Here is a 22,156-nt window from a genome sequence, read left to right on the forward strand (position 1 = left end):
AGGGTGGATACAGAAAGGAGAGTCATGGCAGAAATGTTGGATAACACTACCACCTAGTGAAACAAGATGTCGAGAACTGGCAAAGAGTTCCTATAAGAAAAAGTGAAAAGGAAGATGAAGTGCTTACTGTCCCAGGTACATCCAGACTTCAAGTACCCTTGTGCCTTGCCGGAACCGAGAGTATTAAAGGATGCTCAGGAGATTCTGCTCTCCCCCTATCGACAAGTACAAACATTCTGCAACAAAAACAAAATTTGGTAAGTAATCAGAGGCTGATAAAAGCTTGAGAAAGCTAACAGCAACAAGAAGAGAATTCCTGGCACGGATCCCAGCAGATACAAAGTACAAAATACTTCTTCCTGTGCGGATGGAAACAGGAGAAGGGCTGGGTCGCTGTGCTCTATAACACAGGGAAATAGTCCCTCCAGCTTAATACTTGGTCTTCCATTTAACACAAGCATGCAATGACAGCCTTGAATGGTATCATCCTCTCAACCAGATCAAGTAAAACCTCATTGGAAGAAGCGGGAGCAGGCATTCAAAATCCTGAAAGGTAGGGAGGTGGAAGTAGTCGAAGCTCTTCCACCAACTTGGGAACAGAAAGCTTACGGGTCAGTAAAAGCCTGTCCCAGCCAGAGGCTACTTGAGCAGCTGAGGCTAACGGGATAGCCGGGCCAAGGGACTGAAGCTCCAACACCATGGGGTACCATCCACAACCTTTGTCCGTGGCCATCCAAACCCTTTTAGAAAGAGGTGGTGTTGAAGAAGTCTTATTCTTATGACTAGGGCTGGCCTTCTTGGACTTTGACATCTTTCTCCTCTTCTACTTTATCTTAGAAGAAACATCAGGATCTGACTCCGAGGAGGAGGAAGAACAGAGCATACATTTCTTCCTCCTCCTGGCTCTGCAAGCAGAGGTGTCGAGGTCCAAGCAACCAGCGACGACACATTCACAAGGCACCAAAACCCTGCAATGTGTCGGGCTGGAGGAACAACCATAGACACAAGAGGGAGCAGGTAATACCGGCCCTGGTCCCCCAGACACAGGAGTCATAGTGATGGGCACAGGAGAAGGGGTGGGACGCACTGGAGCCAGGTCAGGGATCGGGGTAACCCCAGGCACAGAGGCAAAATGCACTATGGTCTTGGCGGTCTTCTTATGCCCAATAAAAGGGACAACACCTCCTGGTGATGGCACCATTTCCACCAGTACAGAGTCACTTTCCAGGACTTTACAATCTTTGTTGGCTTAGGTGGGGGGACCAAAGGTGTCCTTGACATTAGGAGCACCAGCGCACCTTTCACCACTGGCATATCCAGGATCACATAGGATACTGGCACCAGCAAAAATGGGGAGATGTACCTTTAGTTACAAAGTCCCTCAACAAAGTTATGGAGGCCCTACCTGAAAGACCTAAGTTACCCCAAAACTTCTTTACATCAAACTCATCAGCAGAAGTTTGCAATCACAGGCGAAGCACTTCAGCCTCCAACGGGGTGCAGCAAACACCACCAAAACCTGAAAAGCCTGCTGAACTTGATCCAAGGGCTCTTGCAGCATACTCCCTGGGGCCCGAGCAAGGGATGTATTCATAAGGTAGAAGGAAGCAGTCACATCTCCCTCTTCGAGGAGACTGAAACAGTATAAGACTTCATCAGTACCTTCCTGAGAGTTGTGGAGACAGACCCTGGCTAAGGCTCAGTTTGCTTCTTCCCTTTCAGTGTGTACAGTAGGGTCCTGAAATGTGTTCGAATTGTGCAATTCCTCTTTTATATGGTCGCTAGTTCTCAAAAATAAATTTTCTGTATCAAATCTATTGTCTTTTCAAGTATTGGTAGGCAGAGGTATGGTGACTTGATAATAAATGTAACCAAATCATGTGTACCTTACATTTTATTTGCACAATTTCATTATAATTAGCCTACTTTATTTGAGGAAAAACTCCATATCAACAATGAAATCAACTTTTATATAAGCGAGTCCAGCTAACAACATGTAAGCATCGAGTTGTGGATACGTTCTCAGCAACTTTTTGTCTTTCTCTTTCTCTAATCTTTCAATAACTTTAATGGTAGTGCTAGTGATAGTAGTAATAACATTTACATTAGCATAATATTTTTTTCCTTAAAAATCCATCTTCTCTGACACATTGAACGTTATAGTGGTAACACAACTGTTTGATAACTTTTAATAAAAAACTAGTCTAGGAATTTCTTTTTTCTTTTTGCAGGTGGTTCAATAACTGATGTGGTTACAAGTTGATACAAAATCAAACTGACTTACAACTGAAATTAGGAAAAGTATTTAGAGAATGGAATGCACAATTAGCCTCCATAAAAGCTTAGAATTACCTTAAATTATCGCACTGTCATTAGCAGTAGTTTGTTATCGTTGACTTAACACAAACAAAATGGTTTTCCTGTTTTGCGATGTGTAGGAATCTTTAGGGATACATTGAGTAAAATACTTGTAAGAACATATTTACTAAAAGCTCTTAGTACCATTAGTTATCACTTAGATGTGTAAATGCATTTGTTTGTTTATTATGGTCAGCACCGAAACGGAAACAAACAAAAGGTTTCTCTTTTAGGTGGCATGTTTAGGAAAAACTTTACATAAAATCGGATTCATGTAATTTATTTTCAAGTTCTAAGGAAAAAGTAAGTAAAACAATAAATCCATTTTATACTCAATACTGGTAAGATATCTGTCGCTGCAAAAACTAACCTAAACACAGATAGAGAGAGAGAGAGAGAGAGAGAGAGAGAGAGAGAGAGAGAGAGAGAGAGAGAGAGAGAGAGAGAGAGAGAGAGAGAGAGAGAGAGAGAGAGAGAGAGAGAGAGAGAGAGAGAGAGAGTCTTTTCTTTTAACTGTATTGCTTTTTTTTCTTTTAACTGTAATGCATATTTATATTTTTCATTGGCATTATATATTATATATACTATATATCAAATATCACCTGAACATAATATATGTATGAGCTTCATTCAGTAATTTCTATTACTGTATTAGGATTACAACTGAATAGTTCACATGCAACAGCTATTTAATTGGCTGTTCTGCTTTGCACGGTTGGTTTAAAAACGTCAGCCCACAAGAGTAATTATCGGGAAACTACGTGTACGTGATTTTTTACAAAATATGTTTTATGGTTTTCTGTACTGCGAACGACTGAATCCTCAGAGAGAACACACAAATAGGGAGGACCAACTGTATAGTGTGTTATGCTCAAAACTTATAATGCTCTAAAGTACTTTCATATACATTTTTTATATACCACCATATTTTATAGAAGCAATTTTCAAACATCCCTCAAGTTTAGGTAGCTAATTAAGGGAGGAATTCTGCAACCACAGGGGTCTTGGAACCTACTGGCTACAGTTCAGGTTTTATTGTATAACCCAGTGATGGGGCCAGTGAGGCCATTCAGTGTCTACGAGCAACTTTAGGAAAACCGTGCACTTCACTATGAAGTAAAAGTTAAGACGTAAAACAGCAAATGCCAAAAATATGCTGCAAAGAACCTTAAGTAATGCCTACAGTGCACCTCATGCCACTGCACTCTTATTATTGTTGTTGTTGTTGTTATTATTATTACCTGCTGAGCTACATCCCTGGTTGGGAAGCAGAATGCTATAAACCAAAGGGCTTCCACAGAGAAAATAGCCCAGTGAGGAAAAGAAATAAGGAAACTACAAGAAAAGTAATTAATTAAAATATTTCAAGAACAGTGATGACTTTAAAATAAATATTTCATATATAAACTATAAAAAAAATTAAAAAAACACGAAGATAAATAAGATAAGACAGTGTGCCCGACTGTACCCACAAGCAAGAGAACTCAAAAACTATCTCACCGAATATCGTGAAATTTGTTAAGATGACTGACCATGATCCAAGGAGGGAATCATTCTCTGTTTGTAAGAATAATAAAATAAAATGGCATTACCTGTATGGATTGCCAAAAATTGGATTTCTCTGTGATGCATCAGTGTGATTAGGATCGTGGTGCAACTTCCATCCCTCAAGAGTTGCTGCTCGCCAATGATGACCTGCTCTAATACATAATTCTTGAGCCATGCTGATTTGCCCAGAACGAATATGTGCAAAAACACATCTAAGTAAGCGCATTTCATCTTCCTGAAAAAAATATACATATGTTATCTGAAATGTAATTTATACCACATTAAAGTACTAAATTATACATCATGATATAATGCTCTCACTAGCTCAATAAGTATTTCTAGTACCCTCTAGACTTTGACAATACTCGTGCTAGTTAAGCCATGATATACATTCTTAAGACCTGTTAACACACATTTTTCATGGCACTTGTCTACTCATTATAAAAATCCCCTCTGCTTTACTCCCCCATGCATTCAAACTGATGTCAATACTCACTTTTATTTTCCTAATTCTACTCTTAGCCTCCTGCTTACTTTTCATACCATGCTCAAGCAAGTTTATACCTCTTTACTTTCTAAAATACAGTGTATCTTTTTTTCTTTGAAATATAATAAATGTAATACCTTTTTCCACTTTTCAAGGCATATTGACTTTTTTATTTAATCTGGTCAGCTCTTTGCTAACTGATTCTCCAGGTACTGTATGCTAACTGTTTGTTATCTTTCAACTTCCCAAGTACTCTCCATACCTCTTCAAGTGACACATTTTCTATTGGTCCTTTTATCGTATTAATATTCTCTAGTTCACTTTCATTTATCAAACTCTCCTCCAAGTACTGCTTCCATTATTCTTTCATTTCCTTTTTCTACCTATACTATAACTCATTCATTTAACTATTTATGTAATTTATCTTTATTTCTTCCTCTAATTTCAAGGGAGTACAATTTACTGAGTGCCTTGCATGACATATTGTATAAAATACTGAAGTGTCACCTCATCACTAACTATAATGCTTTTCTAATACTCAATATATAAGTTTCCTTCATAGGCCATTCACCTAGTACTCACATATAACCTTTCATTCACATATAAGAAAATGTGCAATAGTAATCATGCAAAAAAAACAAAATCCCTTTGGTCTCTTCCTATACAGTCAATTAACTTTATTTTTATTAATGATTTATTTGAAACTGTTTGAGAAAATAATCCTTCTGGGAAGCACTGTGATAGTTAAGCAAAGTCTTAATCACCTATATGATATGCAATAACATGTTTCTTTCTTTTATAATTTTTGGATTCTAATTACATAACAGCCATCATTACCTTCGTCAACTTAATTGCGAAGGTTATGTTTTGATAGGCATGAATTTGTTTCTATGTCTGTCTGTGTGTTTGTGATTCTCACAACTCAAAAACTATTTCACCGACTCTCACAGAATTTGTTAAGATGATTTTGGGAGCAAATGGACCAAAGGTCAAGGTTGAGGTCATGAAACTATAAGTCTTATCGTAATACTGGGGAAAATTTTTATCTGATTTGCATGAAACTAGTGCCAAAATGTGCATAATTCAATTGCATATCGTGTGGTATACAACACGATATAGGCAAAGGTATGAGGTCTAACGAGTACCCATTCTAGTTTTCCATTGTCTCCCTTCACTTTTCTCCGAGCCAACATAAGAAAAATCAGTTCCTAGATGTCAAGGCAAGTTGAAAAATCATTACCTGGTTATAATGGTAATCAAATGATTTATAAAATTGAAAATTCCAAAATTAAATTAGCATTGCTCAATTCACTACCTGGTCAAGGTCGTGAAGGTTTCGTCCTTGTCGTAAAGTTGCATCAGGATCTAGAGATGTAACTAAAGAGCGACTGCCTCTTAATGGTATGCTAATTCCACTGCTTTCATTCTGAAAAATACAACCAATATGTTATAATGCACTTTATAAAACAAAACCACTAACTATAATTGCCCATGTCTATAGTAATTTAGATGCAATGCAGTGTACATAAAATAGAAGTAACTAAGTAAGTACCTCCAAGTAGATATTCATGTACCTTTCACATTCTCTATGTTTACAGCTTTGGCAAGTTGCTTATTTGTATGGTGTGGTGCAAGTAACTTGCAGCTTAAGAAGACCTATCAAAAGCCTGAGCAAAAACTGAACTTGAAAACCGTTACAGTGATTGGAAGATAGCTGCTAATACCACCAAGCTACCAAAACCAGAATTATGGTAATTGATAATGTACCTAAGTAGACTTATCTGAGTATATTAAATATGATTAAACTTTTAAAAATATTAATGAACTACAAAATTGGAAATATATTATTTCAAGGAGATAAATACATAAAAAATAACATTCAAATCCAATCTACAAGGGCAATGGAAAAACCAACTGACTACAAAGATTAGTCCAAAAGGCTTTTTATGACTCAGATGGTAATGTCTAGGGTCACCAGACTATCTAAGGAAACAGCAAAAATAATTAAAGTTTCTAAATGCTAGCAAAATTTCACTGAAACAAACTGAACATCTATAACCAGTAAAAATACAGAATGAAAGCCCATTACCATTGAGATTTAAAAGGGCAGCAGTACATATAAACTGATAAATTCCTGATCAGTCTTACACTATGAGTAAATTTTAAATAATTTGCAACCTTGATACTCATACTGTATATGAAACTATCTTACAATAATCTTTTAATTTCTAGAAAAAAGGAAATTTCACCTTCAAATAACATTAAAATGTACAGAGCAAAATACCATGTATACCAAAAAGACATTAACCCAACTTCACTATGGCTTGTATGTACAATATACTCTGCAGATATGAACCAACATTAATTTTATTAAGGCCAAGCAAAACCCTGTTTGCAGAACTTCCACATAAAACTGAAAATTTTCATGATTCTTTAACTCCATTATAAGATTATGGGGCCTGAGATGTTTTGTATTCTGCAAAGAATATCAGTAAAGGTATACTGTATATTTGATTAATTGGGCTGCAATAAAAAAAAATAATTTATTTTTTTAATTTAAACCAAATTGAATGACTTTACCTTCATAGTCTTCAATGTATTTTCCCATGCAATATGCATATCACCAAAATACTCCACTCGATCATAAAACTTCAAATCAAAGTTATCAGCGGAATTCTTCTCTAGCCAGTCAATTACAATCTGTGCCTGAAGAACAAAAGGATGTATTAAAACATGTGAAAATGTATAAGTAAATAAATACCAAATAGAGTACAAACTATGTAAATAATAACATTAAAAAACATGAACTTTTTTCATAAACACACATCAATCCTAACTTTCTGATGAATGAAATATGTTGCACATTATATTGTACCAATGACCAGGGTCTTGGCGGCTAGTGAAAAAAAATAAACATAAAATATTCAAATTACTGCAGAAAACTTAATATTTGAGCTATAGCATTAACTTGGGTTTGTGATTGTATTATAAAAGGATACAGTTTACTGTAGAATAATCAATCACAATTAAACTTAACAAATTTTGAGTTAAATAACAAAAAAATTTTATTTTCATTAGTAAAATAAATTTTTGAATATACTTACCCGATGATCATGTAGCTGTCAACTCTGTTGCCCGACAGAAATCTACGGTCGGGATACGCCAGCGATCGCTATACAGGTGGGGGTGTACACAACAGCGCCATCTGTGGTCAGGTACTACAGTACTTCTTGTCAACACCACCTCAATTTTTTCCTCGGTCCACTGGTTCTCTATGGGGAGGAAGGGTGGGTCAATTAAATCATGATCATCGGGTAAGTATATTCAAAAATTTATTTTACTAATGAAAATAACATTTTTCAATATTAATCTTACCCGATGATCATGTAGCTGATTCACACCCAGGGTGGTGGGTGGAGACCAGCATACATGTTAACAAAGAAGCTAAGTATCCCGTATTTTATTTTATTAGTTATTCAAAAATAACATAAAATAAATAAGTACCTGGTAAGGAAGACGACTTGAACCATTACTCTGCCTTTATTAAGTACGTCTTCCTTACTGAGCGTAGCGGTCCTCTTAGGATGCTGAACGACTCTTAGGTGCTGAAGTATAAAGGGCTGCAACCCATACTAAAGGACCTCATCACAACCTTTAACCTCGGCGCTTCTCAAGAAAGAATTGACCACCCGCCAAATCAACAAGGATGTGGAAGGCTTCTTAGCCGACCGTACAACCCATAAAAAGTATTCAAGAGAAAGGTTAAAAAGGTTATGGGATTATGGGAATGTAGTGGCTGAGCCCCCGCCTACTACTGCATTCGTTGCTACGAATGGTCCCAGGGTGTAGCAGTTCTCGTAAAGAGACTGGACATCTTTGAGATAGAATGATGCGAACACTGACTTGCTTCTCCAATAGGTTGCATCCATAACACTCTGCAGAGAACGGTTCTGTTTGAAGGCCACTGAAGTAGCCACAGCTCTCACTTCATGTGTCCTTACCTTCAGCAAAGCAAGGTCTTCTTCCTTCAGATGAGAATGTGCTTCCCTAATCAGAAGCCTGAATTAGTAAGAAACTGAGTTCTTAGACCTTGGAAGAGAAGGCTTCTTGATAGCACACCATAAGGCTTCTGATTGTCCTCGTAAAGGTTATGACCTTTTTAGATAGTACCTAAGAGCTCTAACTGGGTAAAGTACTCTCTCCAGTTCGTTCCCCACCAAGTTGGACAGGCTTGGGATCTCGAACGACTTAGGCCAAGGACGTGAAGGAAGCTCGTTTTAGCAAAAAACCGAGCTGCAAGGAACATGTAGCCGTTTCAGATGTGAAAACTATGTTCCTGCTGAAGGCGTGTATCTCACTGACTCTTTTAGCTGTTGTCAAGCACACGAGGAAAAGAGTTTTTAATGTGAGGTCCTTAAAAGAGGCTGATTGGAGAGGTTCAAATCTTGATGACATAAGGAACCTTAGGACCACGTCTAGATTCCAGCCTGGAGTGGACAACCGACGTTCCTTTGAGGTCTCAAAAGACCTAAGGAGGTCCTGTAGATCTTTGTTGGTGGAAAGATCCAAGCCTCTGTGGCGGAAAACCGCTGCCAACATACTTCTGTAACCCTTGATCGTAGGAGCTGAAAGGGATCTTACGTTCCTTAGATGTAACAGGAAGTCAGCAATCTGGGTTACAGTGGTACTGGTTGAGGAAACTGCATTGGCCTTGTACCAGCTTCGGAAGACTTCCCCTTTAGACTGATAGACTCTGAGAGTGGATGTCCTCCTTGCTCTGGCAATCGCTCTGGCTGCCTCCTTCGAAAAGCCCCTAGCTCTTGAGAGTCTTTCGAAAGTCTGAAGGCAGTCAGACGAAGAGCGTGGAGGTTTGGGTGTACCTTCTTTACGTGAGGTTGACGTAGAAGGTCCACTCCTAGAGGAAGAGTCCTGGGAATGTCGACCAGCCATTGCAGTACCTCTATGAACCATTCTCTCGCGGGCCAGAGCGGAGCCAACCAACGTCAGCCGTGTCCCTTTGCGAGAGGCGAACTTCTGAAGTACCCTGTTGACAATCTTGAACGGCGGGAATGCATACAGGTCGAGATGGGACCAATCCAGCAGAAAAGCATCCACGTGAACTGCTGCTGGGTCTGGAATCGGAGAACAATACAACGGGAGCCTCTAGGTTATCGAGGTAGCGAACAGATCTATGGTTGGCTGACCCCACAGGGCCCAAAGTCTGCTGCAAACATTCTTGTGAAGGGTCCACTCTGTGGGGATGACCTGACCCTTCCGGCTGAGGCGATCTGCCATGACATTCATATCGCCCTGAATGAACCTCGTTACCAGCGTGAGCTTTCGATTTTTTGACCAGATGAGGAGGTCCCTTGCGATCTAGAACAACTTCCACGAATGAGTCCCTCCCTGCTTGGAGATGTAAGCCAAGGCTGTGGTTTTGTCAGAGTCCACCTCCACCACCTTGTTAAGCTGGAGGGACTTGAAGTTTATCGAGGCCAGATGAACCTCCAACAGCTCCTTGCAATTGATGTGAAGTGTCCTTTGCTCCTGATTCCATGTTCCCGAGCATTCCTGTCCGTCCAAAGTCGCACCCCAGCCCGTGTCTGATGCGTCCGAGAAGAGACGGCGGTCGGGTTTCTGAACAGCCAAAGGTAGACTTCCTTGAGAAGAAAGCTGTTCTTTCACCACGTGAGAGTAGACCTCCTCTCTTCGGAAACAGGAACTGAGACCGTCTCTAGCGTCATGTCCTTTATCCAGTGAGCAGCTAGATGATACTGAAGGGGGCGGAGGTGGAGTCTCCCTAACTCGATGAACAGGGCCAGCGATGAAAGTGTCCCTGTTAGACTCATCCACTGCCTGACTGAGCATCGGTTCCTTCTCAGCATGCTCTGGATGCATTCTAGGGCTTGGTAGATCCTTGGGGCCGACGGAAAAGCCCGAAAAGCTCGACTCTGAAGCTCCATACCCAGGAAGACAATGGTCTGGGATGGGACGAGCTGGGACTCCTCAAAATTGACCAGGAGGCCCAGTTCCTTGGTCAGATCCATAGTCCATCTGAGAATCTCCAGACAGCGACGACTTGTGGGAGCTCTTAAAAGCCAGTCGTCTGACGGAGCCGGACACAAGATCATGGTACTGCTGCACAGTCTGTGAACTGTCAACCATGGGGAAGCGAGGAAGTACAGCGACAACCCGAAACTGTCTAGACTGTCTGGGTCGTACAGACAACTCCTTATCGGGTTGCTGAGGTTGCCGCACTGCGTCACAACAAGTCACTTCTGCTGGTTGTTGAACGTCTTCCCAGTGACACACTGACTCCGTAAACAAAAAAATCCTCTAAAAAGGACTAAGCTTGGACTGCATGTCTTGCAACAAAGCTCAAGGTCTATGGGAGCAGGTGTGGCAACAGACGGGGTTAGCGACTGAAGCGGAACCATTACCCTCCCTGGAAGCATGTTATGCTTAAATAAAAGTCCATAGGAGGCTAAGCAGCTTAAGGCTCCTCTCCAAATGACAGAGTCCTCAAGGGAATATCAGAAGGAGGGAGAATAGCACTTTCTCATCTACAGGAACCATATCCGAGAAAAGCTAAGTTCTCTCAGTGAGGGTTTCACTGGTGCAAAAGCAGCAGACCAGAAGGCAACGTTATGAAACTGCTTGACAGTCTTGTGAGTTGGCAACAACCAAAGATGTGTGACTGAGGAGCATGCGATAAGGTATGCAGAGCATGCTGTATGCAGAGCATGCTGTATGTAGAGCATGCTGTAAGGTATGCAGAGCATGTTGCATGGCATGCGGCTTATGCTGCATGGGATGAGGCTCATGCTGCATGGGATGAGGCTCATGCTGCATGGTATGAGGCTCATTGTGTTGAGGAGGATGCCGCATAGTATGAGGCTCCTGCCTCATGGTTTGAGGAGGTTGCCGCATAGCATGAAGCTCCTGCCTCATGGTTTGAGGAGGATGCCGCATAGCATGAGGCTCCTCATAGCATGAGGCTCCTGCCTCATGGGTTGAGGAGGATGCCGCATAGCATGAGGCTCCTGCCTCATGGGTTGAGGAGGATGCCGCATAGCATGAGGCTCCTGCCTCATGGGTAGAGGAGGTTGCCGCATAGCATGAGGCTCCTGCCTCATGGGTTGAGGAGGATGCCGCATAGCATGAGGCTCCTCATAGCATGAGGCTCCTGCCTCATGGGTTGAGGAGGATGCCGCATAGCATGAGGCTCCTCATAGCATGAGGCTCCTGCCTCATGGGTTGAGGAGGATGCCGCATAGCATGAGGCTCCTGCCTCATGGTGTGAGGAGGATGCCGCATAGCATGAGGCTCCTGCCTCATGGTTAGAGGAGGTTGCCGCATAGCATGAGGCTCCTGCCTCATGGGTTGAGGAGGATGCCGCATAGCATGAGGCTCCTCATAGCATGAGGCTCCTGCCTCATGGGTAGAGGAGGTTGCCGCATAGCATGAGGTTCCTGCCTCATGGGTTGAGGAGGTTGCCTCATAGTGCTGGAACCCGGCAACTCCCGATGCGGCAACTCACGCATGAAAGCAGGAGGCGCAGCAAGAACGTGCGTCTGGCAGGGTGGACTGCGCATCGGAGGTGGAGCTCTCACAGGTGGAGGGTGGGAGCAGGCAGCCGCAGTATCTGCTGAGCGCACAACCTCGGCGGGTTGTAGGTTAACAGGCTACATTGTCAACCTTCCAGCATGATACTCCTGTATGAAGGAGCAAGCTGAGACTGTATAGTCTGCAGCATGGACCACTAGGGTCTATGAAAGACAACAACAAACGGAGCTACTGTCCGTTGAGACTGAGGGTCTAAAACAGCTGGTGCGGCAACAGACGGAGTTACTGCCTGTTGCGGTACCACCTTGCCTCTCTGGGAGGTGTGCAGTTGTCGTACTGCAGCAAGTCCGAACTGACCCAGTGCTAATGGCTACACCTAGGAGTTGGACTTGCGAGGAAGGGACCGACTTGCACTTAAAAGCTGCAAGATTTGGTCCATGGTTTCTGCTAGAAACCTCTTCCGCAGACGAGGAATAAATGGGCTCTTTCGTCTTTGTGTGGGTGGGGTGATCACGTCGGCTACGTGAGTTGGTTACACCCGAAACCACGGAGGGAAACGTCTGTTCGTCGATCAAGGCCTGATGAACCCATAAGTCCTTCGACGTTACTTCTCCCCTGGGCTTGGGAGCTTGTAAGAGGTCCCAGACTAGGCGAACAACTGGCACGAACAGACGAACCCTCGAACGCAACACTGTAACACTTTGCGCTTATCACTTTAACACTTTTGATTTTCTGTTTGCACTTATTTCACTGAACTCGAAACTTTAAGTGGTTTGTACCTGAAACACGCAATTCTATCCTTCATTAAAAGTTAGTAATTGCGAAAACAGTATTACAATGTAACAGAAAAACATAATGAAAGATAAATAATTCAGTGGCTGGAAAAGAGACTAAACACTAGATCAAATAAACTACGTTTAAAATCTCTCACCGCATAAAGCCTGGGAACAAGAATAAAACTCTAGAAACGTTTACCTTCTTCCCCTAAAGAGACTAGGGAGAAGAGCAAAAACGATAACAACGTTACCCGCTTGAACGAAACGTTTATCCTCCTCTCTCTCTCTCTCTCTCTCTCTCTCTCTTGACTTAGAACCTGAGAGATGAGCCCAATTATATATATCATTAAAACATATTATTGTTAAAGGAAAAAAACTGAAAGATTTCCCAAATAAAAAGTTCCTTTATTAGAATTAAAAACCATTTAAGCTAAGAAAGAATGAACAAAACGCTAGAATCGGTTTACTCTTACTGCAACGTGAAACCGTGAATACTCTCTCTCTATCGTAACGATAGAGCGCAAGTTGAACGTTCTGAACGTCAACAACTGCAGAGACAAAACAAAACGTTAGTTCAACTTTGAAAACAGTACGAGACTATCAAAGAAATTCTTTCAAAAACATTAAAATAGCATAAAATGTTAACAGGTAAAAACGAAATGACGGGCTCAATGTTAATTAACTTCGGTTCCAAGAAAAGACCGCCTACTATTAGGAAAGGTCGCATATAAACAAATATAAAAATTAATTTTAATAAGTTTATAATAAAAGGAAGTTAATCGAAGAGGCCTATAAAAGGCGGAGAGATATAAAATAAATCTATAACTTTGTTAAGCAAAATTAAGAAAGAGAGTCTATACTCTCTTCGACACCAACACTTCCGTCTAAGGGAAGGGTCGGCCATTTAAAAGTGAAAGAGAGTTCATACTCTCTTCGTCACCAAAATTAAATCAAATTAATTCCAAAAACTTGCTAAGCTAATGATAAAGCTTCCTGAATAGCGAAGGCTAAACTCTAGAGCAAATACATCACCAAATCGTGAACAATAACTCCAGAATCAACAGCGTATCCATGTAGGTCTAGCCGGTGGCACGACAGAGGAAAAATTGAGGTGGTGTTGACAAGAAGTACTGTAGTGCCTGACCACAGATGGCGCTGTTGTGTACACCCCCACCTGTATAGCGATCGCTGGCGTATCCCGACCGTAGATTTCTGTCGGGCAACAGAGTTGACAGCTACATGATCATCGGGTAAGATTAATATTGAAAAACTCCCTCCCTGGGCATAAATATTCGCCAAATAAAAGGGCTGTATTAAAGATAGGAATGAGAGGTTTGTTGCTTTATCTTCCTAAATAGTCTTTATCATCAGGGTTATCTTTTCCAATTTGACCTAGAAAATATCTGGTAACTTTTGAAAGAAAATTATCATAAAAAAAATTTCTGTGCTGTGGTTCAACTAAAGCTACACTAGCAAAGGCATAGTTTACATCAAGGGACACGACTCAGCTCCCTTCAAACAAAGTTACTATGGGATTACTCTAAACGCCTCAGCATAACACTTGTTGTGAGATCCCGAAGGATTAATACAACGGGAGACCAGAATTTTCCAATCGCAAGAGAAGGACATCTCGACGTGACGGTTGCTACGAGAGCAAGAAGGTTCAACGTAGCCAACATTACGAGAACTTGCCAGCTCAACCCAACCAGAACTCAAAAAACTGCCATGAAATCCTGAAGGGTCAACACGACTGTCCCGAGGCCCCAAAGGCACATCGTGATCAAATCAAGCAGGTTCAAAAAGACATCTCTTCATAGCCTGAGGAGTACATCCCGGATAGAGAGGGGTCACAAACTCATCCACCTGACTGACCCACGAAGGGATCCGTCCAGCAGAAACAGTTCGAGGGTGGATCTGTTCAAGATCTACCTCTCCCAAGAGGAAGGTTGGTTCACCTGAAGGAAAGCAATGTTTACTATAACATTGTGCCTCCGCCCTTGGAGAGGAAGTGTCCTTGCAACGTTTCCGCTGCCCGCTAGCGGTCTTTTCTCAAGGGGGTAGAAGAAGAAGACCAGTTTTTCTACGACTTCGAGGAAGTCCCAAAGGAGAAGAATCCTGTTTGGCCTTCTTCCGTCACCGAAACCTCTGTCACTGGGAGGCAGACCACTCCCTTCACTCATCACAAGTGTCGTCCCTAAGATACCGGCGGCCTCAGCAAGCCAGACACAGCAGACGAGGATCCGTTTCAACGATGACATGAAGATACCACATGAGTGGCCTTCGGGATCAGGAGAAGTACACATGGGACACAACATGCACACACAATCTGAAAAGAAAAAGAATAAACAAAGCAAATCAAAGCGGGAGAGAGAGGAGTGCGTTCGTTTTCTACCGATCCAGAAAGCAAAGTGGTTGCTCAGCCCAGGTGTGTGAGTAAGCGGGGTAGCTGCCCAGCCCCACCCGCTAACAAGCGGTTGGAGTAGTTATCCCTCGCTAAAAATTATCATGGCTCGTCTTTCAGCTTTGCCGAAAGTAATACCCCTACAAATAGCTAAGGGTTTGTATTTGTGCAGGAACAAACTTTGTTTACTATTCGATGATACAAGGATGTTTTGGAAGTTACAACATGAGCCTGGCTGTTCAGTTTGTCTGCCATAACGTTCTTTTTGCCAAGAATGAACCTGGCTACAGGAATATAAATTGTCCTCTGTCCATCGCATTACTTATACAGCTAGCTAGCAAAGTTGCTGTGAAATAGTACCTCCTTGTTTGTTTATATGTGCCACTACAGCTGTGTTGTCACTCATCAGCACAACCAAGTGACCTAAAAGGAGCTGGAAATGTTGGAAAACCAAAAAGGTTGCCCTCAACTCCAGCACAGTTGGTCCAACTTGGTCCACAGTCCGGAGGATACATGATGCAACAAGTGAGCGCCCTAGCCCCCTTGTAATGCATCTGTGAAGAGCATCAATTTGGGGGGAGGAGGAAGATCTATCCCTCTGGGAAGATTCGCATTTGAAATACCAACTCAGGTCTTCCTTTCACTGCAGTCCTACCGGAATGCAAGTCCCAAGAGGATCCCTGTTTTGAGACCAACAGGTATTAAGTTACCATTGAAGTGACCGCATACGAAGACGACTGTTGGGAACCAGGCGTTATATGAAAGCCAGGTATCCCAGCAGTTGCTGCTACAGGTAAGTTTGAGCCAGAAACTCGCGTGTTATTTCCTTGAGTCTTTCGACCCTCTGCTGCGATGGAAAGACTTTTCCTGTTACGGTGTCTATTTTCATACCAGATATACATGTACCAGGCTCTGAGTGGGTTCAAGAGAGGGCTTCTCAAGTTCACCATGATTCACAGATTGCAGCAAAACTCGAGAAGCAAGGTTCGGTGGCAGAGAAGGATCTCCACCGAGTTCACCATGACCAGCCAATCCTTTCACTAGTGTAGTAGATGGATACTGTTGGCATTAGCCCATGCTGTGACCAGCACGAACGCCTTGGTGAACGCCCAAGGAGCTGTGGACAGGCCGAAACACAGCACTAGGAACTGGTATATCTTTCCATGAGGATGGATGAATTGTGATCTGGAATTACACTTCCTTCAAATTTAACGCTTGGAAGTGCTTTTTGCTGATCTGTGAGCTTGCCTCCCAACAAGAGAGATTTTAGGCAGTGCCTAAAAGGGGACTCAGCTGTGTTCGCTCAATGGAGGAGAGAGTCCTGGCACGCTTTCCTCCATTCTACATCACCGTATCCACATCTTTGAGTAGAAAGAAGGTTAAGGACCTGATTGAGAAGTTCCACAAGAAGAGAGCATCTCTCCTCAGCACTTCCTGCTGGAATTTTGAAAGCAAAGTGTCATGTCCCTTCAGGAGCCAATTGGCCCACTGATTCACAGCGTTATATGTAAAGAATTTCATCGGCCTCGCACCTGAAAGAATGATATACTTGAATGCCCGTCACTTCTTAGATCTTCAGAAGTGGCAAGACAGCTGACTGTTCAGGACCAGCGGTCCATCCATATGGCTGCCTGGAGAGTCGCTTTCACTATTCTTTCCACACACTGTACCTTGGCAGATAACAAAGTCACCAGCTGTGAGGCTAGCCTCTCCAACGACAAATCTTGAGACAAGACTAACACTGCGTGATCTAATGGCAGAAGAGACTGATGATCTTTTTAAGCTCTCATAGCACATACTTCCTCTGTCTCACAAGGGAAGGTGGAAGTAACTTAGACGACCTCTTTGCCCAAAGGTAGTCCTTTCTTATAGCAATTTGAGCAGACTTTAGCAATAAACCTAGCTGTCTATATAGACCACGGTAACTCCAACCGTTGTCTAGATGCACCTGGAGAGCAGCAAAGGATATCAATTGCTACGTCTCTCCCCTTAGGAAGGGAGTGTGGGTCCTTCCCGACACCATTGACTAAGTACATACATACAAGCAACTGCAATACAGATTCTGGCTCACCTTCCTGTGTGTCGGGGGGCCGTTAGGGCTCGCAGCTGTCGGGAGTTTGTTGGACGAGTGATCAGTCTGAGCAAGGGTCATGGTCAGGGTTGGTCATTCGGGAACAAGACCTGAGAGGGACAACACTGACCTCTTGTACAGGATCTGTAGCTTTACCGCCATGTGTTTCTGAAGATTTCAATCCTCCAACAATTTGGAGGGCCAATTCTTCGACTAAGTTTTGGCATCTTTCCTTTCAAGGGGTTCATCCGTGATTGATTGATTGTTTTAGTTCTCTGGCATCCTGACATCGATTATTATTGAAGCCGATATTGTTTGTTATAAAGAATAAAAGGATATTCAATTTGGAACCATAAAAGAAGAGATTTCCTTCTGAAATATATCTGAAAATACCATTACCACAGTACAACACAGCCTACCAAAGAATCTTGGCAAGATTAACCTGCCATCTTCACCTTGAGCCTAAAACAGATAACTATTTCTTACAGTGGTAAAAGTGGGGCATTCGGTCAACAAATGCCTCATAATCAAGGGTACCAAACAGTCACCTGTGACTGAGGTGAGAACTCTAGAATCTATTTCTGCTGTTCTGGAAATCAAAGTAGGCTTCAGTGGAGCTAGCACCGAGACAGATGGTGCCTCCGAGGATGAAGGATGAGCAATTTCAATAGGTGAGAGCCGTTTGACTCGACAAACGACTAGATCCCCTACAGGTCCTGGGGTGGAAGGTATCACCAAGTGAAGGAGTGACCTGCCTTGGGTGATGCCTTTTAAGAGTTGGTTTGATGGGTACCAGTCCCAACCTCTCTCATTTGGAGTGAACCTCCGCTGGTCTGGGATTGAATCTCAACTGTTCTTGGTGACTTTGTCACCTAAAAGTGTGTGCCTCATGCATGATAGGACCAGTGTGAGGAATGCCAAAAGGAAAAGGAATAGGTCGACTGGCAAGAGTGGGAGCCCGAGCTGGCACTGGGACCTGAGATGGATTCATGTTGCTGGTGTCAATCGCATGACACAATTTTGAGTCAGACGAGGAGAATAGGCAACATAGTGAATATCCCCTTTCCCAGGATCAGACATGATCGGGTTAACCACAACTTGTCTTCTCAATTAGAAGGGAGGCATAATTTACCAGGAAATGGAATGCATAAACCGTAAAAAAGCTCTCTAGAAACTATGTCAACACCAACAACCACATCATCATTATTCCCCTCCAATTAGTATGCCACTTTCAACTCTAACTACTTTCATACCCAGTAAACAAAAGAAATCCCAAGTTTAAGGTAAGGTGACCATTGTTAATCTAGTAATATCACTATACATCAACATTTCAACACTGTATCTATTTTATAAAATGATGGTATGTGGTACTGTAAGTACTTTGTCATCTATCGTCATTACAGAGGACATTTAATTCACTTTTTAGGAGAGTTTTTTACGTAGTTCACTTACGTCTCCTCTCCAAGAACCAATTAAACAATGAAGGGCAGACAACTACTGTACAGCAATATCAAACAATACTTCAAGAAGTATCATAAAATTCTGCCCCATCAAGAATTCTCTCTCAAATGCTGTTTAACAATTCTACTACTATCTATCATAAATGCTTTACTGTCAACTTTTCTCTTTACTGCATCAGACATGAAACGAGGGGTTCTCTCCATTCTTTACATAACTCTCTTCTAAACTGTTCAGACTCTTTTATCAGTGCTAGGCTTTTACTATCACCATTCTCTAATAGGTCTGTCCTATTACAGTCATCATCAGCTGCAACTAGTCCAGTGCAGGACAAAGGCTTCAAATATATCCTCCCACTCCCATCTGTTTATGATTTTTCTAAGTCCCTTTATAGCCACTATTTTTTTGTACATCAATCCATGTCTTCTCTTCCTTCTCCGGCATCTTTCGCAATCTCTAGAATTCCAACTATCATTTGTCAATTTCATTATAAGACCTCCCTATGTCCATTTCTTTTCCTTACTTATTGTTAGAATATCCTCTACTATAGTTTGATCACAAATCCGTGATCCTCTTTTTCTGTCTCTTAAAGTTATTCCCATCATTATTCTTTCAATAACTCTTTGAGTTGTAACTGGCTTATGCTCTAAGGCTTTATAGAGGCTCCAAGTTTCTGATGCATGTGTTAATACTGATGGGACCATCTGATTGAACACTTTCCTTTTAGGAGAGGCATTTTACATTTCATAATCTCATTTTGTTTACCAAAAGTTCTCCATCACATGGTTATCCTTCTTTTAATTTGTCTCATTTTCTGGTGAAACTTTCGGTCTGCCCTAAGTATGTATATTCCTTATCATAACCTTTATTTATTGCCTCTAGATTTTTATTGATTACCATCTTAGTTTTACTCCTATTCATTTTCAGTCTTACATTTCTGCTTTCCTCATTCAAATCTTTTATCTTCTATTGCAATTCCTCCCATGATTCACTAAACAGAACTATGTCATCTACAAATCTTGAAGTATTTCCATATCTACTGCTTTTTACTGGTTAACTGTTCCTCATGCGTTCTCATCATATGCCAAAAAATCTAGTCTTCAGATATCTGTCGTTTAAAATGTCACTAAATACATTTCCCACTCAATTCTTTATTCATATGATCTTTCCACTTCACCTTGACCAGAACCTCAACATCTCATGTTCAAAGTGTCTGTTTTTCTATTTCCCCCACTTCATCCTAGTTACAACTGTTCACTTTCATATTCTACTTCCTCCAGCAATAAATTCTTTAAATAGACCACTGACTTCAAATTCTAAACTTGATTGGGTATCTTACATTTCATTTAATAAATTCTACGACATTAAAAATCTTTCTACTAAACTGGAGATTTTAAGACATTTCTTCACGGGATTTGTTTACAAAACTTCATATTTGTCACTGGTTAGAAATAAAAGTTGAATACATTGCAGTCAGCAATAAATACTGCTCTGCATTCTGGGATAAAGTAACATGAGGTACCCATCTAATAGCAAGAGGGTCAAAAGTTTGTTACCAATAAGAAGCCAGGATACCAATGTCTCAACAAGGAATTATATTTGGAACTATTTCCCCAATACAGTGGCACTTTAATCTGTTCTTAATTATCTATACTCTGATTCATTATTTTACAAGCATATCATCATATCCCACAGGTCTCGGAGATAACAAAAAATTGTATATGTACAAAAACACATACTGTATTTTATGCAGTCAACTTAGCTAATCAAATTGATGAAAAAATACTGAAATATAAACTTTTCTGTACCTCACGTATGATGCGATTCTGGTCATATAGTTGGTTTACAACGGTAAAATCAGTTAAATGTTCTTCATCTAGCATTGGAGATTCCTGAATATTATTTTCATCATTTAGACGTTCACTGTAGAGAGATCCGAGAATCCTCCAGGTGTTTCTTTCATTTAGCAGTTGTTGGTATATCTGGAAATAAAAAAAAAAAAAAATTGCGAATATAAAGTAAATGCAAGAAAAGAAGAAATACTTTAATATGGAAATAAAATTAGTAAATTCAAGAAAAAAGAAATACTTTAATATGGAAATAAAAGTAGAAGTCTAATAAAATTTCTTATTTCTATATTCACCTGAAGTTCATATTACTTTTTTTCCCAGGAGCCTGGTATAATCAACACTTACCTGTAATATTGATCAAAATTTTCCCATTTTCTTTCGCTTCAAACAATACATGCGCTTAACAAAGGAAGAGAGCCCTCTACCGTAAGTGGTAGGACGCCCAGGTTGTCCCCAAAGGATATACTGTAAAGCTTTTAGTTTTGAAATCGACTTTATCCCTCCTCTTGATATTATGAGTCAGTGGGGAGATAGGTGGCCATGTACTGTATATGAACATGAGGTGAACACAGAAAAGAATCCCCCTGATGCTCATATTGCTGATTCCCACATAATGGAAGTAAACAGAGGGATAATCTTTTAGTATTGTACAAGCAATGCAACGATGTTAAGGGTTACCAACCTGACCTAAATAACCTGTCTAGCTTAGCTGTATTTGATAAAACGTTCAAATTACAGCATGAAATTCATGATTCCAGCTTGTTTACTAAAGCAATTAAAAATAAAGTACTGTACAGTAGATTGGATTTTTAGGATTATGTTTTGTAAACCCCTACTTTGATATGCACTAAAGTTGCCGCAAGAAGAAGAAGAAGAAGAAGAAGAAAAAGAAGAAGAAGAAGAAGAAGAAGAAGAAGAAGAAGAAGAAGAAGAAGAAAATAAAATTTTACAAAATCAAGGGATTAGTGAATTATTAATATCATGAACCTTCACTCTCAACAATATTTTTTTTTTTCATCTAATTCCTTGTGCATTTCTGTACTCAAACAAATTTCAACAATGAATATCAGAGCATATTTGGTTAGCGGATCCTCACCCCACAAAACAAATTGGGGATACTACCTCTACTACCTTTGTTTATCCAAATATAACTGCACAGCTCTTACATACATACATACTGTATACCAAAGAACTTCCCCCAATTTTGGGGGGTAACCGACATCAAACAAATGAAACAAAAAAAGGGGACCTCTCCTTCTACGTTCCTCCCAGCACAGCTCTTACTGGCCAAAAAAAAGAAAAAAATTCTACTGTACACACTTCCAGTTTTAAAGAAGGGATATGCACGATCGGAGGTAGACTTTTGCTCTTAAAACCATATGGATTTGAATAAAGGTAAAAACAATACGATCATATTGTGTTATCCAAAGCCTACCTAAACAACAACTTTTGTAAATCATTTAAGCATTTAGCCAAAGCTAAAGCCAAAGCTATCCTTAACTAAATAGTATACATGACCAACTGTTACTACTTGAGCATTTAGGTTAGGAGTGAAACTGGGCTGGGTAGTCTTGGCTTAACCTATTATAGTACTCCGAATCTAAAACCAAGTTGATTCCTGAGCTACCCCAAAAAGAGGTT

At 41.0% G+C, this 22,156-nt stretch overlaps 1 protein-coding gene across 1 annotated transcript in view; it reads right to left on the reverse strand.

Moving 5' to 3' along the window:
* The window catches only part of LOC137619487 (nuclear pore complex protein Nup107-like), a 191,547-nt gene that overhangs the window by 88,480 nt on the left and 80,911 nt on the right, over positions 1–22,156 (reverse strand). Inside the window, exons 6-9 of the mRNA XM_068349556.1 lie at positions 20,474–20,647; positions 6,974–7,099; positions 5,709–5,819; positions 3,951–4,141 (exon numbers count right to left, since the gene is read on the reverse strand). Of these exons, the coding sequence (XP_068205657.1) occupies positions 3,951–4,141; positions 5,709–5,819; positions 6,974–7,099; positions 20,474–20,647 (602 nt within the window). The remainder of the gene's footprint in view (positions 1–3,950; positions 4,142–5,708; positions 5,820–6,973; positions 7,100–20,473; positions 20,648–22,156) is intronic.

The sequence above is a fragment of the Palaemon carinicauda genome, chromosome 26 (genome assembly GCF_036898095.1).
Source record: "Palaemon carinicauda isolate YSFRI2023 chromosome 26, ASM3689809v2, whole genome shotgun sequence".
NCBI classification, from domain to species: Eukaryota; Metazoa; Arthropoda; class Malacostraca; order Decapoda; family Palaemonidae; genus Palaemon; species Palaemon carinicauda.